Source organism: Natrix helvetica (genome assembly GCF_964273705.1).
Source record: "Natrix helvetica genome assembly, chromosome: 1".
NCBI classification, from domain to species: domain Eukaryota; kingdom Metazoa; phylum Chordata; class Lepidosauria; order Squamata; family Natricidae; genus Natrix; species Natrix helvetica.
In genome coordinates, this window is record NC_138548.1 from 252204481 (window position 1) to 252222202 (window position 17722).

General features: G+C 38.8%; 2 protein-coding genes across 2 annotated transcripts in view; one reads left to right on the forward strand and one right to left on the reverse strand.

Annotated features, from left to right (window-relative positions):
• The window catches only part of LOC309382444 (uncharacterized protein), a 348957-nt gene that overhangs the window by 121570 nt on the left and 209665 nt on the right, over positions 1-17722 (forward strand). The window lies entirely within an intron of this gene.
• Positions 9271-17722, reverse strand: part of LOC309384678 (myosin-4) — a 57607-nt gene continuing 49155 nt past the window's right edge. The window contains exons 29-39 of the mRNA XM_081938412.1: positions 17170-17366; positions 16665-16848; positions 16376-16541; positions 15111-15235; positions 14309-14617; positions 13791-13994; positions 11813-11938; positions 11558-11728; positions 11364-11468; positions 11045-11140; positions 9271-9553 (exon numbers count right to left, since the gene is read on the reverse strand). Coding sequence (XP_081794538.1) covers positions 9398-9553; positions 11045-11140; positions 11364-11468; positions 11558-11728; positions 11813-11938; positions 13791-13994; positions 14309-14617; positions 15111-15235; positions 16376-16541; positions 16665-16848; positions 17170-17366 — 1839 coding nt within the window. The 3' untranslated portion in view covers positions 9271-9397. The remainder of the gene's footprint in view (positions 9554-11044; positions 11141-11363; positions 11469-11557; positions 11729-11812; positions 11939-13790; positions 13995-14308; positions 14618-15110; positions 15236-16375; positions 16542-16664; positions 16849-17169; positions 17367-17722) is intronic.

A 17722-nucleotide genomic window follows, 5' to 3' on the forward strand; every position in this document is an offset into this window, starting at 1 on the left:
TTATTAAAGTCCCAATTCAGCAAACTTAAGTTTCTTTCTCTGGAAGTTCACTTAAATTTGGGTATGCAGCCAGCTTGGCTAAAGTAGAATGTCTCAACTATTGAAATTTGAAACATATTTCAATTATTATTATTACACTATTATTTCCATCTGGTGGGTGAACAACAGGCCAACACGGGGAGATACTTAAAATAATTCTGTATTTCCTCTTGAGATATTATTGCTTACCATCATAGTTAATTTTCAGCACAAACTGTGTCTTAAGGGAAATTTCATGTCAAAATCTTTTGTACATTCCATATTTTTCAGATGATTTCATGCACTTGCATATTAAATCTTATCATGATCCAAAGTCTGGACCTCCATCGTAGAGGTGCTTTTGTGGATTTGATCAATGGCTTTGTAGCAATGCAGAGAATCCTTTCGAAAGTTTGGTACCAGTATCTTTGAGGTCACTACCTCAGTTGACTTGTAATGGAATGCAGCCTCAATGCAATTGATGACATACTATACACAGTACACAAACCAAAGGAAGCATTTTCCTCCCTGAATTGCATGCATATCAGTCCCTACTATTTATTTGTCATTAATCTGTCTGTCCCCAACGATGTAATCAATCAGGGTCTTACCTTGTGTGGTACTATGGATTTAAATGCAGACTCGAGCTGGCCAGTTACTGCAAAGTAAAAATGATAGATCCTTTACAAAACGTCCAGTATGTAGCTTAAGTGGATGAAGTAGATTTTAAATCCCTAGTGACATAGGCAGCCCTGCTCAGTTATGCCAAAACCAACAGGAATGAATTGAGATGTGAAGAATTAATAAGGTGAGTCCCTATTCCTTTTACACCCTCTTACCTTTAAGCTGTTGGTGCAAGGACCTAAGAGGCCGGTCCCAAGGCTACTTATATATGAAGTGATTTGCATGCACAGAACCCTCCTCTTCTTTCTAAGGTCAAAACTGTTTCAGTAATCTTAGCAACTCTTAGCAAGATTCTCATACATATTTGACGCAAATAGATATAATTAGACATATCAACACCATGGATCAGTCTATAAATAATTTGTCAAGAGGAGAGGATTATGTATGAGAATTTATATATTGCACTTTGATTCTGTTAATCGGTCGAAACACAGTAAGTTATCATTCCTGATCTTTATAAAGTGTAATTTAGAGAGACTGAATTGAGGTACCTCCAGCACTGGATTGGAAATGTATATTCATGGAAAAGGAACAGGTGGCTAGAAAAAATATTAAATATTAAAAAGATGGGCACAGTTATCAATACATATAGAAAGGGAAATAACAATAGGACAAGACGTAAACTCATGAAAGGGGAGGGTGAAAGAAAGACTGGCCCTAAAGCAAAGTTATAGGGACAGATTAAAGAACACCAACACTAAAAGAGTAAGTGCAAATGACCTACAAAACCATGTGGGGGAAAATAAAGGTATTATGAGAAAAAGTCTGTTGAAGTAATTTGAAAATAATTTTGTTTCATTTATTGTTAAAATAAGAAAAGAAAGAAAGAATGCAGACTAAGTGAAAATGCTCTGTAAAAAGAGGAGAGTAGATTTTGAGGGAGGTTAATGTGTTCCATAGGTCTGATGTTTCTCAATGAGCAGCTGTGGCTATAGTCTCAAAATTAAAGATGGTAAACTGGTACATGTTTGAGATTATGTATTGCTTGAAAAAATTCACCTTCAAAAAATTGCTTTCCTTCATGTCTGCAGTAAAAATAGCCAACCACAAAAATTCTGGGTCCTAGAAAGACTTCTGAAATATATTTCCTTAACTAAGGACCATTACTTTTGGCCCAGCTTCATTATAAAGGACAGAAAAGAAGTCCAGGACTTCTCTCTAGCTGTCTTCCGAAGTGACTGCCCCTTTTGGCAGGGTGCCTCTGACTTTGACTGATGGGACCTTAGGGGAAATTTGTGGAATCACATTTCCTATTTGGCACCAACTTAATTTACAGAAGTGTTTGGCATTCGAAGAATCTGAAAGCTGAGAACCAGAAATTCAGCTGGTGAAGGACAGTATTACACTAATGGCCTTTTCAGGTCTGATCTCTTTATAATGAATAACAAAGGGATTTTCTGATACACACACACACACACACACACACACACACACACACACACATTTACACACACACATACACACACACACACACATTGTATCCCTTTTATTTTCCTCAGAAAAAAATAGCTTTTTTCACCCTAAACTATTTATTGCTCAACATGGTTTGCTAAATAGAGTAAGGCAGGGGTGTGTTCTGGCTCCTCTTCTGTTTAATATATTTTTATCTGACCTGGCTGGTTACATCGGACATATTGAGTCCCACGCCCCGAAGCTGACAACTACAAAGATCCCGCTTCTTCTTTACGCTGATGATGCGGTTCTCCTTTCATTGTCAAGGCCAGGACTGAAAAGATTACTTTCTGCATTTGGGTCCTACTGTGCCGAAAACCATTTGGCTATTAACTATGATAAATCAAAAGTACTAGTGTTTACTAGAGCCCGGAAATTGTATAACTGGGATATCAGTGGCAATGCTGTTAAGCAGGTTTTCCATTTTAAGTATCTAGGTATTCAATTTCAGAACACTGGTGCCTGGACTAGACATCGAACCCAGGTGCTGAACTCGGCCTCCTGTAGTCACCAGCAGATTTTAAGATTCTTTTATACCCAGGGTGGCCAGTTCGTTCCTTCTGCCCTACGAATTTACAAAGCCAAAACGCAGGCCCAAACTCTTTACGGCATTCCCATATGGATACGGGGCTTCAAGGATTGCATTGAAAGAACCCAGGCTGCTTTCCTTAGAAAACTTCTGGGTCTTCCCCCTTGTGTTGGTTTTGCCCCGATATACCTGGAACTGGGCATTCGATCGGTGGAATGTATGGCCTGGATAAACACCTTTAAATGGTGGTTTCGGGTGCTCTTTCTGGCAGTTCCTGGCAGCTACCTCTCACTGGTGTTCACGGACTCCCATATTTCTCGCTGGGAGAAAGAGCTGCTGAAGAAACTTCATCTGCTAGTTTTCACGGAGGATGCCTTGGGAAACTATGACCTCAAGGATGCCCAATTTAGGATAGTCCAACGGCTTGTGGACATTGATTTACAATATCTACGAGCCAAGGCCAACAAAACTTGCTCCCCCCTGACTCTCAACCAAGTTAATAACTATGGATTGAGGATGGCTTCCTATTTTTATACCCTAACCATTCCCAAGTATAGAAGAGCTTTTTCCCTAGCTCACTTCAATGTCTTGCCCTCAGCACTTCTGGATGGTCGTTTCAAGAGGCTCCCGATTAATAAGCGGCTGTGCCCTTGTGACAGAGCCGAGGTTGAGACAGCGGAGCATGTCCTTCTATTTTGCCCTATGTATAGCGCGGACAGATCTAGGTTACTGTCTGTTCCTGAAATTGTCCCTTCTGGTCCTGATGGCTGTGATTTGTTTGTGCATTGCCTTGGGGATGTCTCCTCGTACATCACCTCTCAGGTTTCCAGGTTTTTCTTGAGAGCTGTGACCATTAGAGGAGAGAGCTGTAACCTCCCTTAGTTGGGCTTTTGGTGACTGGCTGCTGTGTCTCTTTTGTAGTGGTCGTGTTTTGGTCTGTGACTGTAAATAAAGTATTATTATTGCTAAATGGCATTCTTGAAAATATAAGTTTACATTTTCACTATGGGAGAATGGTCTTGGTAGAGATGAGAAACTATCCTTTTGTAAGTGGCATTGAAAAAGACATAGGAGTTCAGGGTTTCAGCATATCAACATTTATCTTGTTCCCTGAGTTAAAACCCTAATCCTCAGCTAGCATGGGTAAGCCAAGTGTATGAAGTAAGTAGTAATTTAATAATAGTAATACTAATTTAAACAAAAAAAAATTTTTTTCTGGTTTTGATCCAGCAACCTGTTAGCCACAGTGCTTTTTAAAATACTAATAGGAAAACAAAGATCTTAGGAGCTCTTAGACAAAAGAAACTGTTATACTCTCTGAAGTGTATTCTCCTCTCTGCAAAGAAGTCATTGGACTTCTAACTTCAGCTTGTAAGGAAGTGATCCAGCTAAAACAGAGGGTGTTCATGGTGACCTAGATTGGGGAGGGAGTAGAGACTTGATAGAAGGGAATTCTATTTGTAGCTCAATGTTAAACTAAGGGAGCCTTTGTGGTCTCTGAGCTTGGGTCTTTTCTTGCAAGTGTTTCACTCATTACCTAGTTAGATAATTAAATGTCTGCAAGAAAATAACCAAGCTCAGAGAGCACCAAGGACCCCACAGATAGAAAATTGTTGGAGGACCACCTGAGGATGGGCTTTAGCATTGAGTCTGAAAGCTCTGAAGAATACATTTCTGGTCCCGGTGATCAAACCAGATTGGATCCTGCAGCATTATCCTGCAACATACATGTTTGCTTCGTTCATGAGAATTGTTTCTCTTATATTTGAATACGTGTGAGGGAGACTTGTCACTAGAATGAAGTTAGGCTTTTTCGGAAATTTCTGAATTCATACCAAGCAGAAAAGATTTGCAATAACTGGGCTAGAGCAACAGGCATGGTGAATAAGCCCACTATTGGCAGTGTTGCCCAACCTGGTTTTTATTAGACTGCTGTATAATGTACTTTAATGGGACTGCCCTTGAAGAATATCCAGAAGTTTCAACTGGTATAAAATTTATTTATTTTATTAATCAAATGTAGCTGCTCATCTCAGAAGAGGTGATTCCAAGCAGTGTACAATAATCAAAGCAGCAGAGCAGGAAGGTACTGGTGCTAGTTGTATGATACCATTGCTCTGCAAGCTCCATTGGCTTTCGGTATGCTTCTGGGTGCAATTCAAGATCCTGGATGTCGCCACTGAAACCCTTATTGACTTAGGACTAGGTTACTTACAAGGATTGTTTCTCCCCAGTTGTTTCTACCCATCTATCCAATCTGGCAGGAACAGGATGCTGACAGCTAAGATACTGTCAGCCAACGAGTGTCAGCTGACAGAGCCCAGCAGAACAGCCTTTTCTGCCATGGCATCCATCTTTTCAAACTTCATTCCCCCTGAGATTAGATTGGCCCCATCTCTATTGGCCTTTCATAAGACCTTGAGAACCTGACTTAATGCACAAGCTAAGGATCCTGGATGTTGGTCAGAGCCTGGTTGACAGATGAGACAGATGACAGATTAGATTGTACCCAGCTGCTATGTGTTTTTATTCTTGTTTTATAATGTTTCCTGCATTTTTATTTGTTTACTTGTCTAGAGCCAAGTAAAATGAGATGTGTGGCTAGATAAATAATTTTTTTTACAATAATACATTTATCTTCTAACTATTATTTCTTCAATTATGTTAGAAGACAACTTAAATCTATAGAAAATATGTGTTCAGATGAAGTGTCATTATCCACTTATCTGACTTTTGATTCTGGTTGGTTCACAATTCTTTCTGGTTGGTTACTTTGGCAATGTTTTTAAATACACAAAAACAATTTTAGAGAGGGAATCTTCTCTTATTTTGGGTACTGATCTCTGTAAAAGTTAACTGAGAAGTTCTATGATATGGTTATATAAGGTTCAATAAATCTAAGAAAAGAGCTGTTGCAAAACATCTGATTATTTCAATCCTATTCTCTTTTTTTTCCAAGAATTTTATTGGTTTTTTAAACATTTATAGGGAAAAGGGTAGGTGGAATGGTGTACAAATTTTGGCAGTTGCAAGTGTGGCAGACGCCCCCTCCCTCCAAACTCATTAAGTACATCTAAGTATAAAACATTAATACATGATCATATAAAATCAGCATGTTAATTCTAGAAAAATTTTTAGTCAATTTATATATTATACTATAAAGTCTACATATAATTTCATTATTACTTTCGGTCTGTTTATAATAATGTGTTTTTCTTATTCATTTTTGTGATCTGAGCTTTCTTGGTATTGCCTCTTCTCCCCCCGCTGGCAGAGCTCCGGCCCCTCCCGTGCCCTGTATAACCGTTGTGGAGTCTTCTGTTTTTTCTAGGTTCGCTTTGTTTTTTTCCATAAAGGCCTGTGCCTCTATGGGTGTATTGATTCTAATTCTTGTCTCCTCCCAGAATATCAGCATACCTTCAGGCATCAACCATCTAAACCACACCCCCTTCTGGTATAATTTATTTGCCAATTGCGAATAATTTTTCCTTTTTTCCCTAATTTTTTTTGGGATCTGCTTCAAGATGGTTATCTCCCTATCGTGATATGTCAATGCTTGCCCCCTCTGTACAACCAGAATTTCGTCTCTTGTGCTTTTCCTAAGGAATTTAATATGGACCTCCCTGGGTACATTGTGTGTTCTGGCATATGCTGAATTCACTCTATAGACCAGATCTATCTCCCATTCCATCTGTTGTTTATCTTTATGTATGTATTCAGCTAAAATATTAGTCATAATGTCCCTTATATTTTCCCCATCCGCTTCTATAACATTTTGAAATCTAAGATAAGAGGACATTCTCTCAAACTCTGTTTTCATTTGTTGAATATCAAGTTCTTTGTTTCCCTTCTGCAATGCTTCTACCCCCCCCCCCTCACCTCAGCCACCCCGCCCTCCACAAGGTCCAGTCTCTGTGAATTCTTATAAATTTGGACTTGATTCTCTTTAATTTCTTCCTTCATTTCCTTTAATTGTTTCTTAATTTCTTCCTGGCCCTGTATAAGTTGCTGGAGCATTTGTTGCAAATCCATCTCTGTACTCTTAGGTTGCATCAGTTCTGTAATCTTTGACCGTGTGGCAGGACTGGATGTTGCAGATGTCGGTGCAGAAGTAGCAAAGCCAGGTTTTCCAGGGGGTGGTCTTTTTGGAGACATAGTTTATAAAGTAGAGAGATCAGTCAGTATAGAGAATGGACAGCTAGAGAGGTAGAGCAGGCAGATGAGTCCAGGAGGCAGAAGATCCAAGCAGATGGGAGTTTCTTTAGTCAGTCTAGCAATAGAGAGGAATTTTCCCCCCAGGAAGTTCAAAAAATAACAATCCACAAGAGAGTCTTCTGGGTGACACGGAGACAAAGACCGGAAGCCTGAATTTTAAAGGTGGAGTCAGGTTTCACAGTTCATGAAGACAACGGAAGTGTGCCATCTTGCCCTGCCAGCTTTGGGCTCAGAGGCATAGTAAAGTTTTAAAAGTTCACAAAGTTCTCAGGTCATCAATAGGTCCTGGAGTTAAATCCAGTGAAAAACACTTTTACAGGGGTGAGGCATCATTGGTTGGCTCTCCCCCCTCCTCCTTCCCCTGGGGGCGAAAGCAAAATTTTCTCAAGCCGCTTGTCCAAGGGGGGGGGGAAATCCCCCTCCCTCCAGCCGCACCTCCAAGAAAATCCGAGAGTTTAACTTTAAAGTTGCTGAAAAGTCCATGAAGTCAAAAGAAAAGGAATGAAGAGAGGAAGCATCTCACCACACCGCCGCTGCTTCGTTCAATTTTGCATCGTCCGATCAGCCTGGAGCGAGACTCACGCGCACCCTCCGAGACTGCTCCTCGATGCCTGGAGCAAAGCGGAGAAGCCCCCACCAGCCGCCGCTGATGCCAGGGTCCTCCGCGAGCCGCTCCTTCGGCAGGACGCCTCTCTGGGGCGTCCTGTGCCCCCCCAGAGACGGGGAAGCCCACCGGGGAGCGGGAGCGGACAAGGAACTTGCCCGTCGCCGTAGCCGCCGGAACCGGAAGTCCTCAATCCTATTCTCTTGTACTTCTAGAAAATGATTGGGGGAATGTAATTATATATAAATGGATAGCTATCAAAAGATGGAACAGAACAATTTGCCACAGCCAACTCTCCATGGCCAATTTGCTGTCAGACAATTTGCCACAGGAGAATTCAATGAATATAAAAGTTAAATCAATGTCAACAGAACATGGCAAATAATAATAAAATAATAAAGTCAATCCATAAATACAAGAGTTACAATAATTTGGATGAAAATGTGATCACCAATAATAAAAGTAACTAAACAAAATGATTAATACAACATTGAATTGTCCAGAAGAGTTGTCCTGCAGTAAGTTGGCTGTGGCAAGTTGTCCCATGAAGTATTGGCCACGGTGAGTTGGCTATGGCAAATTGTCCTGGACCCATCAAAAGCTAACCCAGTAGCATGTTAACCTCCTATTTTCTCTACAATAATCTCAGTCTTTGGTTCAAACATCCCTCAGAATCTCCATTTGATTTCTTGCACATGCAGATTCTGTCTTGTATCTCTTCATCTATCTCTCCATCACAGATTTCTTCCCACATATACTTCCTAATTACATTATACTATTGCTTGTAATGTTTTCACTTTAAAAATTGTGATTGCTCTTAAATCTATTCATGCCTTTTGAATGTAAACTTTAATCTAACTGTTTTGAATATATATTCCACAGACAATTCATTCTTGATTAAGCCACAATGTCTCCAATGTTGCAGCACAGACTTCAGACTGAATTTCACTTTCATGAATTGCAGTTCACTTCATCAGATCCATGGAATGAATAAACTGATGTAAGATTTAAAGTGGTGTGGAATGGAATGGGAAGGGAGGAAAAGTTAGGGTGATTGTGCAGATTATATGTGGGATATATTATAAAAAACATTATCAGTTAAGAATGTAATATGTTAAACATGTATTATATTTATTTAGGTTTTCTAAGATTAACTGAAAATTTTGGGTGTGAGTTTGGCCGTCTCTCGTTCAATTGTACTGTTAAAAATGTTCTTGTTTTTGTTGTTGTTGTTCTAAAATAACTAGAATTTGTAATGGAATGTCCTGGAATATTGATATTACTGATTAGTGATATTACTTTGCACTTCCTTACTTCTGTCTATGCGTTGACAACCCACATACAATGTTTGATATTGGGTGTTAAACTCGATTTCATTGAGGGCCGTGTCAGGGTTGTGTTTGACCTTGGGGGGGGGGAGTGGGTGTGGCCAAGGTGGGCATGGCCAACTCAACATAACTCATGGTGGGGGCACCTGTGTTGGTCCGAGCATTCCGCCAGAGAAAACAGAGCTTGGAAGGATGATGCACGGCCCTCCCAAGCTCCGTGTTTGCTGGGAGAAGCACCACAGGACCACAGGCCAATCCTTCGCTGTTTCCAGGGTGGCCTCGCAGTCCAGATGTAAGCATGCATGAGTTTGACACCCCTGGTCTATAGTCTTACAGCACATTTTTCCTTCTATGTGTTGGGGAGTTCATTTTTATTAAGAGAGGGATGAAAAAGATGCATTCAAAGGCTTAATAATAATAGGAAAACAAAGAACAGAATGTGATTTTTCCAATTGCTTAATCTTTATTTTCTACAAATTGAGGCAAAATAAACAGTAATTACAGGGAGTGACAAAGAGCTTCACATTTTGCGCTTCTCTTCGGTCACTTTGCCATTTCCAGGTGAGTTTATTCTTCACTTACAATCACCTTCTTATGAACTTCTCGGGTCTTTACCCTGAGTTTGTTCACCTGGGACTCAGCAATGTCAGCCCGTTCCTCAGCTTCTTCCAGTTCGTGCTGAATCTTGCGGAATTTGGAAAGGTTCACGTTGGAAAGTTCCTCCTAAAAATATGATTGAAATTATTAATTATCATTTTCCATTTATTGAAAACACTGGCAAAAATTTAGATAGTATGATTTTTTTTGAAGAAGAAGGAAATGTAAAGGATTATATTTGTGTCACATCCAATTTTTTTTTCCAAATCCAGAAGTGAATCTTTTTCTTCTGTTTCTAGCAAAATAGCAGCAGGAAATTATTTCCTTGCAGCCCATTTTTTCCTCAATGGACATGCTTCAGGATGAAAAGTTCATAAAGCTACCAATCCAAAAATGCAAGTAGATGTTTTAATTTTTCCTCAATAATAGACTATTTTAAAAGGAAAGGAAAAATTAAGTGTTGGAAAACATAGGAGGATTTGAAAAGATGGAAAATATTTTCCTGCTTAGCTTTATTTTTAGAATATGTTTTTATATGGAGTTAAATAAAAGTTTAAAAAATGGTTCTTCGGAATTTAATCTTTGCCTAATTATAGTGTTACTTGGATTTTATTAGCATTAAAGATAGGCTGGAATTACAAACTGGATTCTTACTGCCTATCAGGAAATAGCTACTGAAAATACTGGTAAATGCAAGAATTAGAAAACATCCTATTTCCCTTTCAGCCTTATAAGTCTATGATTACTTATTTTTCTTTTCTTTTTTTAAATTATCAGAAAAGAAGCAGCACATGCATTGAGAGCCCTTTCTCACATGCCCACCATTAAGGAGGAGATTAAGGAGAAGATGCCAAGTTAGGCATTCCCTATAACTCCCAATGCCATAATGTGTACAATGCCATAATGTGTACATATTTTGGTTTAATGGAGCAATTTGTAATTATTTACTTAGGAGTCAATGTTGGGAAGAAAGGTAAATGTGTCATTTTAAGAACTGCTGTCCTAGCAGTAAGGAGATGGCAGTATAAACTACCAAATTGCTATCTCAACTGTCAGGAGGCAGGCTCAAGACAAATGACCCAAATGGTTCCTGAGAGACATTTCAGATCATCAGCCTTTCCCTTAGAACTCAGCTGTATACTCCAGGAACCAAGGTAGGAATATACTCCATCCTGATCAGAATTAATATCCTTAGCATTTAGGGACAAGCATGCATGTCCATATAAAAATTAGTACTTAAAATACAATATAAATTGTGTGTATGTGTGTGTAACATTTTAAATAATTTATATGAATTGATAATTTCATATAAAAATTAGCTATTTAATAACTTCGCAATCACAAAAGCTACAATATTAGTGCAAGCTTCCACATGCAGGTGGGCACCAGGCCTCCCAGGCCTCTGACATCCCCTGAAGGCCTCTCACACAATCCTTCTTGCATCAGAGCCTCCCACATCCCCTTCTTGCATCAGTCACAATTAGCACTGTGCTTTATGCCCCTCAATTCATTGTGCCATATGCAGGTTAATTTGGTTTCTAATAACCTTTACTGTTTCTCTAGTATTCTCTTCCACAATTCTAGTTCAAGCAACCCCAACTTCAGAAAAATACTTACAGCTTCCTCAGATTGCCTCTTATACGCTTTCACCTTCATTTGCAATTTGTCCACCAAATCTTGGAGTCTCAGAATATTCTTCCTATCTTCCTCTGACTGAACAAAGTAGAAAAAGACATAAAATTATGAGAAAAGATGGATGGAAGGATGGATGGATGGATAGATAGACAGACAGACAGACAGACAGACTCATACATATTCATAGAGATAGAGACAGAGAGAGGAGAAAGAGAGAAATAGAGATAGAGATATATGGAGATAATATAGATATAGATAGATAAATATGAATACTGATGAGCCTTCAGAGGTATTTCCTCACCTGGTAAGTCAGCTCCTTCACTCGTCTCTCATATTTACGGACACCTTTGATGGCATCAGCGCTACGCTTCTGTTCATTCTCAACCTCAGCTTCCAATTCACGGACCTGAAATAAAACTAAACATTTAGCCCGTCCACCAGTAAGCTTTATTATATGGTTAGAAATACATGAAGATGCATACAAGGTATACATACTCTATGCTCCAGTTTTTGAAGCTGCTTCTTGCCACCTTTCAATGCCAGCTGTTCTGCCTCATCAAGACGGTGCTGCAGATCCTTTACACTCTGCTCTAGATTTTTCTTCATCCTCTCCAAGTGGGCACTGGTATCTTGCTCCTTCTTCAGTTCTTCTGCCATCATAGCTGCCTATTTACAGAGAGATAACTACCATTCAGAAAACCTTTCAGACCAATTTTAAAAGAGTTTTAAAGGAAAAGTGTTTCAACTCACATCTGTGATGGCTTTCTTGGCCTTGTCTTCTGCATTGCGTGCCTCCTGAATAGATTCCTCCATTTCACTCTGGATTTGTGAAATTTCTGTTTCCAGCTTCTTCTTGGTATTGATCAAGCTGGTATTCTGTTTGGGGCAAGAACAGGCTTTTTGTAAATCAAGAAAACTGACTTTGTCATTTGGATTCCTATTCTTTTGTAAAAAATATTGCTGAATATATTAATAGTTGTACAAATTATGATATTATAATGAGACCAGCCTTTATTGTACCCCTCAAGCTACAGAGGAACAAAAGGTGGCAGAACAGCGCCTCCACTGATTCTATTGTGGGTAGAACCAACTACAATCAGTCTGGCAGAGCTGAGACTTATTATATAAGTATTAAGTACTGGTGCCAAATTTGCTTAATTTCTTGTTTTATCTTCACTAATTATCCTCTTTAGTTGTGCATCTTAAAATGCAAGCTCTGAAGTGAAAATGCTTTTCTCTCTTTACTACATTACTGTATTTTTCAATTAAAGAGCAGCATACAAAAATTTCAAATAAATAGCATATGTATGTATGTATGTATGTATGTATGTATGTATGTATGCATGTATGCATATATATGTGTGTGTGTTTGTTTTTGTAGATTTTCACACGTGTAGGTATTCTAGTCTTGTTGTATTCGGGTCTTTTCCCATGTAAGATTGAGATTGTCTTGACAACGTTTCGGCGAGGTCTCACTCGCCATCCTCAGGCTGGTGTTTTTGACTTAAAGCGTGGCCGGAGCTGCTGTCTTTCTATAAATCTTGGTGGGGGGGGGGGTGCTGGTGTTGTTTCAGTAAATGGATTGATTGGATGTGTGGCTGTGTCATGATTGGTAGATTGGTGCTAATTGGTGCTGGCTGTGGGTTCGTTGCTGTTTTGTGTTGTAACGGCCTGGGTGGTGGGTGGGGCTCGTTTGTTTACCAGGGCTGGTTTCCAGATGTCTGATAGGTATTGTCACGTTTATTCATGTTGTGAGGGTGTTTCTCCATTTTGATGGCTTCCATAATTATTCTCTTGTTGAAGTGTTCAGTTTTGGAGATTAATTTGGTTCCTTCAAAATTAATTTCATGTCCTGTACCTTTAAGGTGCTGGAAAAGGAAGGAAGTTTTTTCTTTTTTTCTTACTGCGTTCTTGTGTTCTGTGATGCGTGCATTTATTCTCCTGTTCATTTGTCCTATGTATGTTGCAGGGCAGATTTTGCATGGTATTTCATAGACTCCTAGGTTTTCTAGATGGATCTTGACTTTGGGGTTTCTTAAGATGTTGGCTATTTTTTGGTCAGTGTTGAAGGCTGTCTTAATATTGTGTTTGTGGAGACTTTTTCTGATTTTATCTGTGGTGCCTTTGATGTAAGGGAGGAGGGCGATGCCATTGTCCTGTTCTGTGTCTCGATTCTTGGGGGGGAGTCTCCCTTTGGAATAGGTTGGTAATTGTTTTTCTTTGGAATCCGTTGGAGATTAATAAATTTTGAGAGTGTGTAATTCATATGTATGTGTGTGTGTGTGTGTGTGTGTGTGTATATATATATGTGTGTGTGTGTGTGTGTGTGTGTGTGTGTGTGTGTGTTACAACCCCTGGTATGACTAAATATGGGAGGAAGGTCACTACTCCCTCTTTCTGTCCTTCGGCTTATCACAGAAGACCATGCAGGCAGAAAACCATATTTTTATTTTTAATGTTGCCTTTTTATATTTGTGTTATATTTGTACTGATAGTCTCCCTTTATTTACTTATCAGTACAAATATAACATATATATATATATGTTATATATATATATTTGTATATGTATATACTATATATATATTTGTTTTCGTATATATATATACAAACACACAGACACACACTTACCAGTATATATAAAAAATTGCATCAACCTCTACAAGTTCATATTTATATTTTTCACAAATGCCTTCTTACATTAATACAGTCATCAATGTTATGACTTACCTGGGTATGGAGGAGCTGCACACGCTCACTGGCATCCAGAAGTTCCTGTTCAGCCACTTTTCTGGCTCTTTCTGTCTGTTCAAGAGCTGCCCGGAGCTCCTCAATCTCAGCCTGCATTAGGTTTGCCCTGCGCTCAATCATGGCCACTTGTTCCTTCAGATCTTCCTGGCTTCTCAAAGCATCATCCAGATGTATTTGGGTATCCTAAAACAGGATATGGCAACATTTGTCTTGGGAAGTGATTGTAATACAAGAGAAAAATGCATCTCTTTCTTGAATATCACGTTGGAGGTACTTGATGGAATAAGAGACAATCTCATCTCTACCTCCACCATGCATCCTGCTCCATTCCTTCCCATCTTCAAATTACAATTTGTATTTTTATACTTGCTAAAAAAAATTGCTTTTGTAGTTTTATTGTTTTTGATGTTGTAAGTCACCCAGTGTTGCCTGGTGGTAAGATGGGCGGCAAACAAATTTAATAAATAAATAAATAGAACATAGAAGTAAATATGTACTTTGAGTTGTCCTTGTGTGTTCCTGAAGTTCTTTAGTGCTTCAGCAGCTTGACGGTTGGCATGGTTGAGTTGGATCTCCATCTCATTCAGATCTCCCTCCATCTTCTTCTTAAGCCTCAGGGCATCATTCCTGCTCCTAATCTCAGCGTCCAATGTGCTCTGCATGGACTCTACCACCCTCACGTGATTCCTCTTCAGTTGATCAATTTCTTCATCTTTCTCTGCAATTCTTCTGTCAATGTCAGATTTCACCTGGTTGAGCTCAAGTTGGATGCGCAGGAGTTTGCCCTCTTCATGTTCCAAAGAGGCCTTAAAGCATAAAAGATAAATTTATATAGCCTCCAATAGGAGCTTCCAAAAGTACATGTTCCCTGGAGAAAAATGGATTCAGAGGGTTGTTTTTCCTTGATCCCAAAGAGAATCAAATTCATCCAATTAATCTATTTTCAGATTTTTTTAAAAAAAATGAAATATAAAAATGATTTTTTTATTCTTAGAAAAACATTAATTAGCATATGAATGCATGCTGTGAAATACTGTGATAATAGACCGATTACTGTCTGCTTGTCATGGTGTCTTCAGATTGGGAGTCAGTATGATACCACATAGAATTTGCTGGAGGCCAAGAACTGCAAAGGCCTTTCATGATCTGATTTAGACTTCCTGCTGGTCAACAAACTATTAGGGTAAATGGGATTGTGTTGATCTGGTAAGTGCCCACCTTTTTTCTTACAGTCTTTTAAGTAGCCTGTTTAATTATTTAAAACATTGCTTGCTTTTCTACTAATAATGATATGATTACCTCAGCCTCTTCTAAGGAAGCCTGGAGTTCACTCTTCTCCTGTTCAATCTGCTTCTTCACTTTCTCTAGTTCATGGATGGCCTTTCCTCCCTCAGCAATCTGTTCCGTTAGGTCAGATATCTCCTCTGTTGATTTCACACAAGATAAAAAAACAAATAAATAAGAAAATATGGGCAGCATTGGCAATTTTAATCATTCATCCTTCTTCTCAGTTTATGGGTAAATGTGATTAATATTTGAAATGCTCTGCATTGTTAGATCATTGGCATTAAGCAAAGTTGATATTTACTTTCTTATAAGAACTAATTATCGAAGAATTTTATAAGTTAAACAAGACAAAAAAAATACTCTGCATTTTGCTACATCAACCAGGAACATACAGTACATAAGAATAGTACATGTGCATGTTATTTCAGGCTTGAGTTAAAGGACAGGGTGAAGATGTTTCAACCATATAGGAAATGTTTATTTCAATATTGTGAAACATCAGTTAGTTGCTTTTACTACTATCTTTTTTTTTTTACTACTTTAGAGAAGAAAAACACTTGAAGAGATTTTCTGCATTGGGTGCTAAAATAATATGCCTTGGTAAGGCCACACTTGGAATACTGCATTCAGTTTTGGTCACCACGATGTAGAAAAGATGTGGAGACTCTAGAAAGAGTGCAGAGAAGAGCAACAAAGATGATTAGGGGACTGAAAACTAAAACATATGAAGAACGGTTGCAGGAACTGGGTATGTCTAGTTTAATAGAAAGAAGGACTAGAGGAGACATGATAGCAGTGTTCCAGCATCTCAGGGGTTGCCACAAAGAAGAGGGAGTCAAACTATTTTCCAAGGCACCTGAGGGTAGAACAAAAAGCAATGGGTGGAAACTAATCAAAGAGAGAAGCAACTTAGAACTGAGGAGAAACTTCCTGACAGTTAGAACAATTAATCAGTGGAATAGCTTGCCTCCAGAAGTTGTGAATGCCCCAACACTGGAAGTCTTTAAGAGGATGTTGGATAGCCATTTGTCTGAAACAGTTTAGGGTTTCCTGCCTAGGCAGGGGTTGGACTAGAAGACCTCCATGGTCCCTTCCAACTCTGCTATTGTATTGTATTGCATTGTATGACCATCCGTGGTTACCTCAAGTGAGGTATATTAATTGCCTCAAAGAACAAAATAACTCAAAGGCAGTTCTGCATCATCTGATTTCTTTCCTTAGCTCTCCCAGTCAATAGATTCACAGTTCTATCCATGACTAGAAGAAAAACAGCTTACGCTGGAGATTCTTGTTCTCGCGCCTCAGAGTTTCCAGGTGATCCAAGGATTCTTCATATGCATTCTTCATCTTGAAGAGCTCTGTGCTCAGAGACCGAGACTCCTTCTGAGAAGCTTCAAGTTCAGACTGTGTCTCCTCATATTTCTGTTTCCAGTCTGCCAAAATCTGTAAAGCGTCAATGAGTCATCAGTGTCATACAAATGTGATTTTAAAAAATAAAATAATAAATTTAATTGGCCCAACATCTTGGTGCAAACTGTTCTTTTTTCATCATCAGGAGCAAAATACCTTATCAAAGTTCTTCTGCTTCTTATCAAGAGCTGCACAAGCTGCATTGGACCTTTCCACGTCAATCATCAGATCCTCCACTTCATTCAGCAACCTCTGCTTGGTCTTCTCCAAGGAAGCACATTTGGAATTCACAGCTTCTACATGTTCTTCAGCATCCTGCAGACGCTGAGCAAGCTTTTTCCTGATGGAATATAATTACAGACCATATTTATGAAGGCCTGGGAACATAATATCTCAACACATTTGTATAAGAGCCTTCTTTCATGTTATCATGTGCAATAATGCCATTTTGTGCCCATCACTCTGACAGCAGCCCAAACATTGTATCTCAGTGACCTCAGCACTTACATGTAGACTCATTTTATAATCAAATGTATATATATAGACAAATTCCCATCACATATACAAGGTGTATTTTGATGTTTTAATGTTTACGTTAATGATGTCACCATTTCTGTTTCACAGACACATTTGTGCCACACATAAACACATTTTCACTTACTTGGCTTCTTCTAACTCTTCTGTGCGCTGGATAGCATCTGTTTCATATTTGGTCCTCCATTGAGCAACTTCACTATTGGCTTTAGACAATGACCGTTGAAGCTCAGCCTTGGCTTCCTGTTCCTCTTCAAACTGTTCCCGGAGCAAGTCACAATCATGGCGAGCTGACTGTAAGCCATGCGCCAGGGCATTTTTGGCCTGAAATAAAAAAAACAATTAGTAAGAGTTATTTTCAGAATTTTGTTTTTACCTTTACCTTTACCTTACTCTGTTTGTTATGTTTGATATATTTATGTCTGAAATCTATTTGCATTGTCTACTTTGCTTTATTGACAACATTGCTGAAGAGAAGGTGTTTAAAATGTAAAACAAATGTATTAAACTCTCCTAGGTCATAGTCCATTTCATATCTGAACTTAACTAATACCCAACTTACACAGCAGTTTTTTTTTTCATTAATTCTTTTTTATCTATCTATCTATCATCTATCTATCTATCTATCTATCTATCTATCTATCTATCTATCTATCTATCTATCTATCTATCTATCATCT